This window comes from Urocitellus parryii, chromosome 9 (assembly GCF_045843805.1).
Source record: "Urocitellus parryii isolate mUroPar1 chromosome 9, mUroPar1.hap1, whole genome shotgun sequence".
In the NCBI taxonomy this organism is placed as follows: Eukaryota; Metazoa; Chordata; class Mammalia; order Rodentia; family Sciuridae; genus Urocitellus; species Urocitellus parryii.
The window spans coordinates 62,743,522-62,757,615 of record NC_135539.1 but is presented as its reverse complement, the minus strand read 5'-3'; the positions used below and the strand labels follow the sequence as shown (position 1 = coordinate 62,757,615).

Genomic DNA, 14,094 nt, shown 5'->3' with positions numbered 1-14,094 from the left:
TAGGTAACCCATGTAAAGCTGGGATTGCTGAAAGGTTGCAGTTCTTTTCAAAAAGTAAAGGTTTCCATTTTTACCCTCATTCTTTTCTAAACAAAAAGACATTCCCCCTCCCCTGGTGGTTTTCAAATGAATGTAGTAACTTAGAAACAGTCCTGGAGGTGGGTAATAATTTTGGTTTGTTTTCACCTGAGAGCTGGTTTTTTGTTTACACAGCTTGTGTTTTAACTCCCTGTAGGCTGAGGTTGAGTTGCTATCATTTGTGGATGAGTGTGTTGCTTTGTGAAGCCAATGTAATTGGTCTATTAAAAAAAAAATCCCTGAAGATTGAAAATTTACCCGACAATATAACTCAGTCACTGGCTTATATTTGTGTTTCTTTTACTACCTGTATGTACAAAACCTACCTGAAATGACTTGCTAACATAAAGCCTATGAAGTATTAATACTGAGGGACTTAATACTAATTGTGCTTAAGCGCTATGTACTTTTCAGATTCACAGTTGTAAATGCAATTTAAAAAATGATCTTGGTAGTGAGGCAAAAATAAGCTTTCAAAGGGCAAATAGAAGAAGTGTACCTTAGCATTTCATTGAAATGAAATAATGCAAAGGGAACCTGTTGAAGTATTAATGTATTATCATGTCTCACAGCTGATAATTGTTTTGGGAAGAAATAAAAAAGTAGGAGTATTTTAGATCTTCAAGGTTGAAAAGAAAATAACAAGATACATTAATATTATCTAGAACACTGGTTCATAGTGATCAACTTGGGAATTCATTAAAATCAGATTCTTGGACTCCATTTACCAAAATTTTATTCCAGAGGATTGTGGATAGACCTTAGGAATCTAAATATTTTATAAGTAGTTCAGATGGTGCTATTGCAGAAAGTTTACAGGCAATGTTAAAAATCCTTGCGCAAAAGGAAATTATTTGTAAGGTGTCGAAAGGTTTGCTTCAGTTTTCTACCTTTTTGTGCTCTGAAAAAGTAAAGATGGGTTTCTGCATGCTTTGCATTTTGACTTTAATGGAATGTATTATAATAGACAAATCAGCCACTTCTGGTAATATGCCATATAGTCCCACATCTGGCAATTGCTTTGGCTCATGACAAATCAAGAATTTGGAAAGTGAGAGACAAGTGAGATGTTGACCATCAACATTATAGCAATGTGATTCTGGTCTCTCCTCTATTTGTTAGTCAAGTTAACATAAAGGTACATGATCTAAAGTATTTAACATTTGGCAGAATTCATACATTTTTCTCTTTAAATCTCTACTTTCTGAGTTTTGGCTCGATTATGTCTAACATTTATAATATTCAGAGGGAGAATATTCCTTAATGTAATAATTCTTATTTTGAGTGGATCAAGCTATCATAATGATATGCATTGGATGGTAAGACTATTGGTAGCCATGTCTAGGTCTCCTTGGAGTGAACATTTGAAGAGTTCAGTTAGAAAAAGGAGAGAAGGGTGTAGTTGAGAGGGTAAAAGCTGGATAGTTTAGAGAGCCTCAACACCTTCCCTCCCCAAAGGAAGTGATTTTTAGTCTTCATTTGCTGGGACTTACGCTACATCCCCTGAGGTTGAGAATATTTCTGAAACTTTCTAGGCAAGTTGAAGTGATTGCTAAGTACATTCTGTATATGAACAGAAGCATCCACACTTTCACACCAAGCATGCTAATAGGTATCTGTGAAAAATCCTTTGAGACTGCTTTGTGCCCTGTTCTTAACCTTCTATTTCTTAGGTAGTATAAATCCACTTCAAATATATATTTTTTCATTTCAAATATGTTAATGTTAGTGAGATATAGGTATACTGTGAAGAGTTAATCTTTCTATGAAAATGAATGTTGTGCACAAAACCATGAAAAAAAGCAACTCAAGGCCAATAAGTTCTCTTAGCAATTATGACAAGGACAAATAATGTTACAGACATGAAGGTTAGTAGCTAAATGAAATTACTAAGTTGTTTTTATCCCCTCTTGTTTCTTTTCAATCAAAACTGTCTCTTTGATCAGATTTCTTATAGGAAAGATGTGCAGGACACCCACACATATACTGCGGAGCTGGACAGACCGGATATCAAGAAGGCAACTCAGATCTCCAAGATCATAAGCAATGTAATTCATCTTTTAAAAATCTTGTTCAGAAATGCTTTTTTTTTATTTTTGCAAGAGACAAAGTACAGTTTTGGTATTTGGATGGTTAATTTAATTAGTATAATTAATCAATCTAGATTAGTGACATCTCAATGTTTTTCCTTGAATTATCCATTTGATTATGTAATTATTTGGGTATATGCAGAAGCTGCCCAAATTGGACTTGACTAGGACTGTCATGCTTTTAGAGTTGAATAAGTAGTATGTAGGGATAAGATCATATCCAAATGTCTCACCTTAAAAATCAGGGTTGTCAATTTTCTGGTCCAGTATAGTCTCGTACCTCACCCTGTTCCAAGGAACTTCTCTTGGCCTCATCCCATCTCAATTCTGTTAATTGTGCAGATTCTCTTCCATCAACGTGGTTGCCTGTTTCCCCCTGCTGAGGCTGTTTCTTATCGTCTCTAAAATACTCTCCTTGGTTAATACTATTTGTCTTCAACATACCAAAAATTCCGGTTGAAATGGTGTTTGAACTCAAACTGAATATTGGAATACCCTAAGTATGTACCTTAACAATCAGTAATTACTAAAGTGTACCTTAACAATCAGTAATTACTAAAGTCAACTGCATGTGGATCAAACATGTCAGATCAGTTTCCAAAGAAAAACAAAACCATAAATATGAAGAATGCAGGATCTCTATCCAGAAATTTCTCCTTATGTATTTTTTTTTCAGTATTTGATGATAGCTGGATGCTTAGTCTCAAAGTTAATAATTATTTTACTGCTAAAAGTTAATAATACCTAACTATACTGTACAATGGATTCTGGCTTTAGCAGTCTATATGTTAGTATTTGATGTGTTCTAAGGAATATGTTTTTAATGGGCTGAACATCTATTATATTTTATTTTGACTAATGTTAATGTAATTCATCATCATAAAGTAGAATTATTCAATATGTTCTTGTTAATTTTAGGCAGAATACAAGAAAGGACAAGGAGTCATGAATAAAGAGCCTGCTGTAATTGGAAGACCAGATTTTGAACATGCTGTGGAAGTGGCCAAACTTTCTAGTCAAGTAAGACTCTGGAGTCATGATCCTACAATGACTTTATTCAGATATTTTGTTCCTAGGAGCACAGGAAAATATTTCATTTTTGATCATATCTGTAGTTGCAAGAATAAATGGGGATCATATTTCTGAAACTTTTCAGATAGTATTGCAATAATCACAGATTTCAACAAAGAAAAAAATTAAATCTAATTTTAAGCATAAAATAAGTTTTCCATCCCACCCTCCAGCTCAAATCAAAAACTTTTGGTTTGGCCATGTTGTCACATTTCCCAGAATTCCCAGAAATCAGCAACGGTTGTGCCAAATAATTGTATTTCTGTCTGCACACACACACACACAAACACACACACACACACAGACACACACACGTTTTTAACTTAGCAATAAAAATACTAATTTTCCAAATTTTCAAATGCTTTAATTACAAATTAATAAAGGGGCAATGAAAACAGAGAAAACTTTGGAATTTTATTGAAAAACATAAAATAAGATCTACAAATGTATAGAGACATAACATGTTTTTGGTTGACAGTCTTAATAGATAAAAATTTTGATTCTTCCAGAATTATCATAATAAATGTCATTCACCTTCACTTAGAATCCAATAGGCTCTTTTTCATTTTAATATGGATAAAATGATATTAATTTTTCATGGAAAGGAATTACCTGAGGAAAGCCTTTAAAGGTATGAAGACAAAGATCAGTGAAGGGGAACTTAAATTATGAGTTACCATAAGATAACAGGAGATCATTGAAATGAAATCAGTATGGATTGGTGGGCTGACAGGTAAAATAATCGGTAGGATAGACTAGAATCCTGAGATAGATTCCAGTACGTATAAGAATTTAATATATGACAAAAGTGACAGTTCAAGTCAGTGGGGAAAAATTGGTTAATAAATGGTGCCAACCTAAGTAACTGTCATGGTGAGAACACAATTGGACCCCATATAAAGCTGAATGCCAGGTGGATCATTTCATTAACAATAAAATAAACATTATTAATGATTATTTGTTTACAATAAAATAATTTTAAAAATCTTAAAAGAAATTTCAGGATATTCTATATACCAGATGGGGCATCCGGATTGTGCTTTAACATGTCCAGAGACCCAGAAGCTATACAAAATAAACACATTAATTGCATCAAACTTCTTTCAGTGGAAAAGGTGATGTTTTCAGAGTCAGTAATAATGTGATCAAACAGTAATTTTATTAATGTATAGTGTTCATAACTTTGAAAATATCTCTTTCTCAAGTTGCAAAAGTCTTAATTAAATGATGTTTCAGAATGCAGACACGTAAACAATAAAAGGCATAAAATCCAAGTGAGGAATGTAAGTCTTGAGCAAATGAACCGCTGTAGTATGCTCTTGGCTTGAGAGTCTCAATACTCAATATAACAGTAATGTTATATTTTAAAACTCATTTAAAAAACTCCATGTAAATCCCATTAGAATCCAAACAGCCTTTTCAAAATTAGAATGTAATTATTTGAATGAATTGGATCTATACAGAGAAAGGAAGTTCTGATAATACATATATTTTTAAGATGTTTAAAGGGAGAAAGAGCAGTGGTCTTCAAATATTTGGAAAAGTATTTATAATATATGTGATAAGAATATTGTCTATAATATGTAACTTCTTTAAAGAAGCAAAAAAGGCTAACATGCCGGTAGAAAAAGGAGAGAATGGTGAATAGACATTTTACAGCAAACATCCGTGCCCAATAAGCTTGTGAGAAGCAGCCGAGTTCAACAATAGAGAGAAAATGTCAACACAGTGAAAACAGAGTGTCATTTGTACCCATCCCCATTTGGTCTCTGGCTAGTGTGGAGGAGGAGGACACCAGGTCAGACTGTGTGGGAGGCAGTATTGAGCTGGCTTTGTCAGAGAGGAAGAGAAAGCTCCCAGGGAAAGCCCCAAATAAAGGTTGGCAATGAAGGTGACAGAGGACGGAAGTCTGATAGCAGAGGCTCTGAGCAAAGCCATAGGAGTCATGAATATAATCAGGAATCTGGGGGGGGGGGCGGAGATTTGGTGAGAAATGTGTCAGTGTTGTGCTCATTTTGACTATAACCCATTACTTAGCAGAGCAGGAATAATGTGTTCTTTCTTACATGTATTAATTTTTCCAACTTTAAAAAAAAAAATCAGAAAAGTTACCATCTTAGCCATCTGCAGTGTGCTGTTCAGTGGTGTTAAACGCCATCGCCATCATCCACCTTGGGGACTTTTTTCATTCTGAAAAGCGAAACTTTTTGCCTATTAACATTAGTCCCCACCTCTCACCTTTCCCCAAATAACATGTTCTATGAAAGAAATGGTAAAAAAAAAAAAGAGAGAGAGAGAGAAAGTGATAACCTTGGGGAACATTTTAGAGTTAAAAACCAAGACGACCAACTTATCACCTATTAATCTAATATCTCAAATTGCTTCCACTTTCAGCTAGCAAATAAGTAATCCCTGAACATTTTAACAAGGAAGGATTGTGCAGACAGTATTGCTCAAGGTTAATGTGGCCACACTGTGCAGGCAAGTCTGGCCTTGTGAGAGGCGCAAGGTCCAAGAGGCCAGTTGGCCTCAGCTGTGATAATCACGCATGAAGTGATGGGTCCCTGAAAAGTCTCCATGGCTGTGGGGTGAAAATCAGGCTTACCCCCGAGAGACCAGGGTAAGAGATGCCTGGATATAACTGAGCCGTGTGCTGGTTGTTTTTATAGTGAACAAGGCACTTTCACCTACAGATCTACTTGTTTGTACTCAGGATGCTGCTCATGCCCAAGAGGTTGGGATGCACTAGATGACACTCACTCAAAGGTCAAGAAGGGCTGTGACTCCACGCTCCTGAGTCCCAGATAAAGCTTGGTGGACAGACGGGAGATATCGGCTTTATTTTAGTGTCCTGCAGAGCTCCCTGACTTCTCCTAGCTCCAGCCTCTCCTGAGGATGAAGGTTTCCCATCAATCATGCAGCAGGTTGTAGTTTAGTGGTTAAGAAATTGGGCTCTAGAGCAGGACCATGTGGTCAAACTCTAATTCTGTTGATAGCTTGTCACAAAATTGCTTAATTTCTCTATCTTCAGTTTCCTCATCTGTAAAACAGGGGTGACAACAATGGTATCTTCTTCTTAGGATTGTCCTGAGAGTGAGATGAATTACTTGTAAGAACACTTAAAAACTGTGCCTGGCTGGGTGCAGTGTCACATGCCTATAATCCCAGCGGCTTGGGAGGCTGAGGCAGGAGGATTGAGAGTTCAAAGCCAGCCTTAGCAACGGGGAGGCACTAAGCAACTCAGTGAGACCCTGTCTCTAAATAAAATACAAATAAGGCTGGGGATATGGCTCAGTGGTTGAGTGCCCCTGAGTTCAATCCCCAGTACTACCTCCCCTAAATAAAACAAAACAAAACAAAAACAGTGTCTGGCCCATGGAAGATTACACAACTTCTTAGGAGTTTCTTTACTATAGATGTGTCGAGTGTTTTCTCTTCTAGTTTTTTAGATGAATTCATACACAGAATGGAGCAGAAATAGGAATCTGATGCTCAGATTCCAGTCTTAAATTCACCCTATCCCAAACCTGTTGGATTTAGACAAAAAATTTGGTGTTCAGCAATCAAGTGATCTGCTGCTCAAGCACACTGTAATTGGCAAATGACATTTTATCCATCATCTTTACTTTTTTTTTATGACATTCTTACTGATCATATGATGGATAAACTCTTGAGAAAAGAGGAAAGCTGAGCAGGACTCCTGGAATGAACTCATAAGTTTTATTTGTCTTCTCAGGTGTATCAAAAATAAATAAATGCCCAAAGTGTCATTTCTTATTTTTGTGGACAACTTTGGAGATCATGTGCTCTCTTGCTCCTAAGCTAATAATAACACACAAATACACAGAAGGGAAATGAGGTGGGCATTTGGTAAGCCAGGAAAAGGGTTAAGGGGAGGCAAGGTGCAGGGAGAAAAGAGCATGTCAGCACTGGAAGATCTCTAGGAGAGAACGCAATGACAAGGAGGTGGCCCTGGAATGGAGTGAAAAGACAGCTCCATGAAAAGATGAGTAGAGAGCAAATGGGCAGAGGCTCACATTTTACCTGGAAATTGAGCTCTGTGCAATTTTACTCAAGAAAAGTAATGGGAACACATGCCTGACCCTCCTTATGTTAACTTGTATAATAGATTTGCTCTCATAGTTGAAAATGTTCCCTTTTAAAATTGGAGGATGCATAAAATTATGACCAGGCCATTGAAATAAAATCAGCTAAAACAAACAAACAAACAAACCAAAAAACCCCAAAACTTCAGTGCCAAGAAAAAGGTTGGTTTCTATGTATCTCAAATGTAAATAACTATTGACATCAATCAGCTTAAAAACTTCTAAGAGTATGATTTGTTAATGTATTCCTAGGTTATCTTATTATTTTGAATTTGACTATATGATGAATGAATTGTTTAGTTCAAGGAAAACCTGTATCTGTAGAATTATTAGTATTTGTTCTAAAATCGCTTTTGTTAGAAAGATAAGAATGGGTTTTAAATCTAGAAATTCCATTATGGATTGCTTTAAAAATTTAGTAATAAATATCGTCCTTAAATGGCAAAGGGTATTGATTGGTTTGGAGAATCTCCCATTCTCCCTTCCTGGCAAACAGATCCTCTGCCAACCTCCTTACACCCAAGTATCCGCTTAAATGTCACATTCCTGATTTGCAGATATAATTGGTATCCTTCTCCTCCCCTTTATTCTGTTTCCCTATAGTTCTTGCCACAATCAGTAGTAGGCATCTATGTGCATGCATGCATGTTTTAAATATCTACTTTTTTAGAACCACATGGCAGGGCTTCTGTGTCTTTGATCTGCCATTAGAGAATGGCACAGATTGATTCTCAATAAATATGTAGAGACTGATTGGACACATTTTTCTCTGGATTTTTCACATTTGATGCAGAGTCAGTAAGATGTTATTTTGTAAAGAAGGTAAGGGCAGAGTTAGCATTTTGTATAAAATTTAGACTTTAAGAATATGATTGATTTTAATAATGGTTCTACATAAAAATCGATTGTTTTTCATTCACCACTTATTATTTCATCCCACATCAGAGGAAGTTGATGCCAATAGCTATGTGATGGTGTGTTATTTGCTTAGTTTTCATTTTTAATGATCATTAGAATGAATTTATCAAATTATCTGCTTCTTCCCCAACATCTGTGTATATGACTACAATGAAAAGTTCTCATTCATGGTCTAAATTTCCCTGCCTTGCTGGCTATTGGTGAGACTGAGCCACAGATGATGTAATGGGGAAGCCCTCAGCCCTCATGACAGTTTAACCATGTGTTTGGCTTTGGACTGTCAGGACTGCTCTGTCCAGAGGCAGTTCTGAGGACCAGTCTAAATTACATCATTATTGTCTAAGAGTTTCTGTGTTTTCTCCAAGTATGGGCCTCTGAAAATCTGTTAAAATTCTTTAGGAAACTTTTAGAAGTTTGATCCTTTATTCCTATCCTATATTTTTAAACAAGTGATATCAGGAGCAGTATGTATGATATTCAGAATGTAAATAATGTGGATCATATGGAGTAAACTTCATTTCAGAATAATACACCTGGGCTTAAAGAGTATTTTTGCATCTTCAAACAACACTTATTTCTCCCTTTCTCAAATGGTCTTATAATCCAAGGGGACACTCTTTGTTCCTATTAGGAACCAGATACAGTCAAGAAAGAGCATTGCTGAGATCTCTTAGGAGATGTGAGTGTGACTTAAGCAGTGGAAACTCAGGTGTATAAACTGTAAGATGGAAAAATAGGATAATTTTTTAATTAATTAATTTTAATAATTGAGTGAGTCTGTGTAGTTCCAGAGTGAACCAGTCAAAAGTGGGGAGATGCCACCTACTCAAACCACGGGTCATTTTCTTAGTTCATGTACGTGCGAACCTTACACAGAGTGACGCAAACTAGAGTTGTGTGTCAATGTCTGGTTTGTGTTTTCGCATGATGCAGAAATTTTTATTTTGTGGCTAATTAATTAAGGAGGGAAACTCTCATATTTTTGTTCCTTGGGCATGTTTTGAATCAAATCACGCGGAGCCCTGAGTTAGAAGGTGAGAATGAGATCAGTTTTACCGCACTTTGGTTATTATTGCATTCCATATAAGGATATGAATGACAGAGTGATTATTATTTTTCAGAAATATGCATTTACTTGGAAGAGCAAATGCCGGGTTTAATAACTGATAAGAAGCTGTCATTTTCATTTCCAAGTAACACCGCCCCACACATTGCTTCTGCTCCTCCTAACTGTGCTCGGAATCCCTGGGTACACAGAAACAGTACTGTGGTCTCCGGGAGCCAAGATCATAGAACTTACTGTTGTTGCTTGGCTAAAGCATAACTAAGACACTCATGGTGCCTGAGGCTGGAGAAACTGAAAGGAAACTTGATGCAAGTCCACATTGTGCAGCTAGATCTGCTGACAAGATGTAAATGGTGTCAACCCAGAGTTTTCACTGTACCCTGACTGGCAGGGAGCATGTTTGGCTCAGAAAGGGTAGTGTGTTGGTAGGTGTGGCCTGATCAGAGGCATCACTAAAGTAGAAACCAGTTATAGAATCTTCCAGAATCGTTGAGTGAATTCCCTTTAAGCACTAAAAACTTAGGAGAGACCAAACCAGTCTTTAAAATATAGCAAAATTCATCATAGCAGGGGGGTGGCATTGTGTGTTAGGACCAGGCTGGGAAAACCTTTGATTTTGTGCCAGCTACTCTGTAAAGTAGTGAAGAAAATATATTTTTCCCCCTATTTGTGCTATGGTCCCTGATTTCAAGATGTAAAATAATAATTTTTAAATAATTCAGAACTTTTCTTATTTTAGAGAGGCCTCATCAGTTATTCAGGATAAATGTATTAGGTGATGTGAATATCCGAAAGTTGCTATTATATAATGGAATCATGGAGAAAAAATCTTTCCTGTAAACTTTCTCAAAACATTTCCTAAATGTTGTATTCCCAAGGAGATTTTCACTAGCCTGTTCTCATAGGTATCAGACACGGGTCTGCTAAGGAGACCCTCACTCTGTTACAGGCTTGATTAAAACACATGATATGAGCCATTCCCAAACTTCTGTGTAATAAAGACTTGTGCAAGGCAGCATCTCAACATGTATGAGTAAACATGCATTACAAGAATATCATAAGAGAGCAGAATACTGTAATATTATAAATATTGTAAAAATATTACAATATATTTGTAAGAGAATAAAGAGAATAAAACAGTTTTGCTTTTGAAATCTGCACATCCTTTTCTGGCTTCATGAATCAAGGGGGTGCAAGATGTGAGTAACTAGGTTTATTTATTTATTTTGGTAGAGAACGCCTATCTATATTCCAATTAATTATTTTTTACATATGCTAACATATTTCTTTACCCATGAGAAAGATAGAGTCCTACAAGATAAGTTGAATTCTTTTGTTGTTGTTGTCCTGTGACTATTTAACAAAGAGCAAAAATAACATAGTGAATATTAGAGATGGTTTTCCGGATGAATAGATGATGTTGTTAAAGCAGAGAAATTTTAAAATAACATTCAATAGGCCTAGGATATTTCAGAAAACGTATTTCTTAAAAATGAATTTTTGAACAAATGAACTATGGGAAACCAAGAGAAAACCATAGTGTAAACCGTGCTCTTTATTTGGAACAATGCCCTTAATTTTTCTGATTCATATTCAGATTCTGAGCCAAGGACCCATTTTTCTAAATGTACTGGACCTTAAGATTCTTGTCCTGATTTCTGATTGATCATAGATTTATAGGAATGTAGAAATGGAAGCTGACATTTAAAATTTTTGATATTTCAAGGCATAATTCTCATTAATAGGAAGAATTTGAGTTAATGCCTAATTGTGTTTATGATCAATGTTCAAGTACTGCACTTAAAAAAATGTATGCCTCATTAAGCTTTTATGGAGGTCATGAATACCAGGAACTTAAATTTTGCTACCGTTCACTGTTAAGGTAGTTTTATTTGATCGCTTTAAAATCAAGCGTGTTGTTATTTAACGCAAATGTACTAATTTATCCTATTTTTCCTTTGTGTCAGGTTAAATATAAAGAAAAATTTGACAACGAAATGAAGGATAAGAAACATCATTACAACCCTCTTGAAAGTGCTTCTTTTAAGCAAAATCAGCTTGCCGCTATACTTGCAAGTGATGTATGTTGTAATTCTTAGAAAATTATTTTCAATATCTTTTGATTCTTGTTTTCTTAGAACTGACTGTATTATAATTACTGGTTCTTAATCAGGGTCATGTAATTTCCAAGTAGTCTGTACTTGAAAACAATGAAGCATATTTTCCTGAACCCTTTTTTTGAGAAAAATATATAGTTATAGTTTTTACTATTAATGGTTACTGATTACTAATTAGTTAATAAGCAGGAATAGTATTGTGAATAAAATTATCATATCTAATTTAGAAATAGATTACAGAGTTTTGTAGAAAAGAAGTGTATATTATCACAAATTAGTAGATAGGATGATAATTAACTCATAAATTATGTCGATACCATTGGGTTTATTATAAAGTACTTCCTGGTACATGGACATTTATCGTAAAGAAATTTTAAAAAATTAGACTGATAATGCTTATAATTTCACATATCTTATGTAAGGGCTATGAAATACTTCTTCATAAAATTTATTTGCATTTCATGTTTTAAAAAATAATCAGGATTCATTTTATAAGATGTATGAGAAACAGGCAGAATATAAAACAAACATTGAAAACATTGATCAGTTTGCAATGGTTGAAATGTGTAGAGAACATTTTCAAGTATGAAAATGAAATATTATCAGATTGTTGCTTTGTTAGATCATATAACCTTTCAAGTCCTATCATCTCTTTGGGGCTTGGTTAATTTTACTTCCAATGAGGTTTAGAAGGTGTTGTTATTGTGTTCACTAAACAACTTTTGTTTATCTCTAGCAGTCTAAACTTTTTTTTTTTGGTTGTTGTTTTGTCTTTTAGGACCACAGGGAATGTGAGATGATTTTTTTTTCCTATTTTATTTTTTAAATGTGTGTACAAACCAGGGAAATAGAGATGAAATATACTTAAAGGAACCTGGATCCAAGTACTGAAAAGTCCAGGCTTAGAATCAGCTAGGTGGATTTAAATCCTGTTCCTCCCACCTATTATCCCTTCATCATTCTGTGTCTTCATCATTTTCTCCTCTTTAAATGGGAATAAAGTATCTGCCTACTAGGGAGTTGTGGAGGTTCAATACTTCACATATATATGAATTATTTAGAGAAGTGTCTGGCAGATAATAAGTACTTTTTTTAAAGTTGTAGATGAACACCATAACTTTGTTTATTTTTTTAATGTTGTGCTGAGGATTAAACCCAGTGCCTCCTATGCTAGTCAAGCACTCTACCACTGAGCCACAACTCCAGCCCTAGTGAGTAATTTTAATGCTTGTTTTATTAGCAGTTTATTATTTTCATTTTCTGGTATGATATTTCCAAAACAGTTGGCAAAGAAACAACAACAAAAAACGAAGTAAAGCAAAAACAAAACCCAAAACATGTCTGTGTGGCAAAAGAATGAAAAACACCAGTAACCTAAAGTTATCACAGAGCATAATTGAAATACTGGCACAGTGTCTAAAGAACAAAGTGGCTAGTCTCTTCAATTCTTGAAAACAGAGTTTCTGTTATAATTATTTGATTCTTTTAACATCATCATTTTAATAAAACTTTTTACTCATTCAGTAGTGAATTAGCGCCATCTAGTGGCTACCTATAAATTCGTCTGTTAACCACTAAAACAGTACTACTTTTATGATGTGTTAACAATAGTATTGGCAATAAATGCAAAAGCCTGTTCTCTTCTCCTAGATGGGTATTTTGTTCTATGTTATTTTCATAGGTGAAGTACAAGAAAGACTTACAAAATATGCACGATCCGGTTTCAGATATCCCAAATTTGTTGTTTTTAGACCACGCTTTGAAAGCCAGCAAAATGCTCAGCGGAGTAAGTGGGTCCTATAGCTCACCTGCTGTGCTCCTGAGCTCACCAGCTTCCTTAGTCATGCCTGTGTGTCACTCCACCCCCAATACTGGCTCACTGAAAAGTAGTAGTCTACTTGCATCAATTCCACCAAAGCTGTTGATTTACAAAGAGATTTCTTGCTAGCTCTTTAGTTTCTCTTAAATCAGCTACTCTTCAAAGTGTTTGTGCAAGTATTCTTCCTGACTCCCTTTTCTTCTTACTTCATCCTTGTTCACACTGAAGCCACTTGAAGTTCAGGTTCTTCTCCAGTCAGGGGTCTTTTCTCTGATGCAGGCCAGTCCAGAGTGTCTCCCGTATGCTTTCAATAACATAAAACGTTGTTTTCATCTAAATTGTATAATCTCTGAAAATAAATCATAAAGGTGTTTATATTTCATTGTCACTATACTCTAAGTCTTGTGATTTCCATATTCTGTCAAGGCAACTAGGCGGGCAAGGGTGAGTGTTTTGGACCCTTGGAGACTCACCCTCCTGGATGCTATGTTGATTTCTTTGGTTCTCAAAAAGATCACCCTGAGCTGCGTACAGTGGCAGATACCTGTAATCCCAAGACCTTGGGAGGCTGGTGCAGGAGGATATTGAGTTCAAAGCCAGCCTCAGCAACTCAGTGAGGCCCTTAGCAACTTAGTGTCTTAAAATAAAAAATAAAAATTGACTGGGGATGTGACTCAGTGGTTAAGCTCTCCTGGGTTCAAACACCCCTCTCCCCACCAAATTACCCAGGGGGACATATGAAGCTCATATTTTCAGGGTGCCCCATGATAATGATGAACTCTAATTTGACTTCAAATTACTTCATACCTATTTTAATACTCATTCAAAA

The 14,094-nt window shown here is 35.6% G+C and overlaps 1 protein-coding gene across 4 annotated transcripts in view; it reads left to right on the top strand.

The window, feature by feature from the left end:
• The window catches only part of Nebl (nebulette), a 327,715-nt gene that overhangs the window by 254,306 nt on the left and 59,315 nt on the right, over positions 1 to 14,094 (top strand). Inside the window, exons 6-9 of one of the 4 annotated variants that reach the window (XM_026402383.2) lie at positions 2,025 to 2,126; positions 3,087 to 3,188; positions 11,297 to 11,410; positions 13,128 to 13,232. The exons of 2 other annotated variants lie outside the window; for them this stretch is intronic. In XM_026402383.2, coding sequence (XP_026258168.2) covers positions 2,025 to 2,126; positions 3,087 to 3,188; positions 11,297 to 11,410; positions 13,128 to 13,232 — 423 coding nt within the window. The remainder of the gene's footprint in view (positions 1 to 2,024; positions 2,127 to 3,086; positions 3,189 to 11,296; positions 11,411 to 13,127; positions 13,233 to 14,094) is intronic. One more of the 4 variants, XM_026402384.2, reaches the window with a different exon arrangement.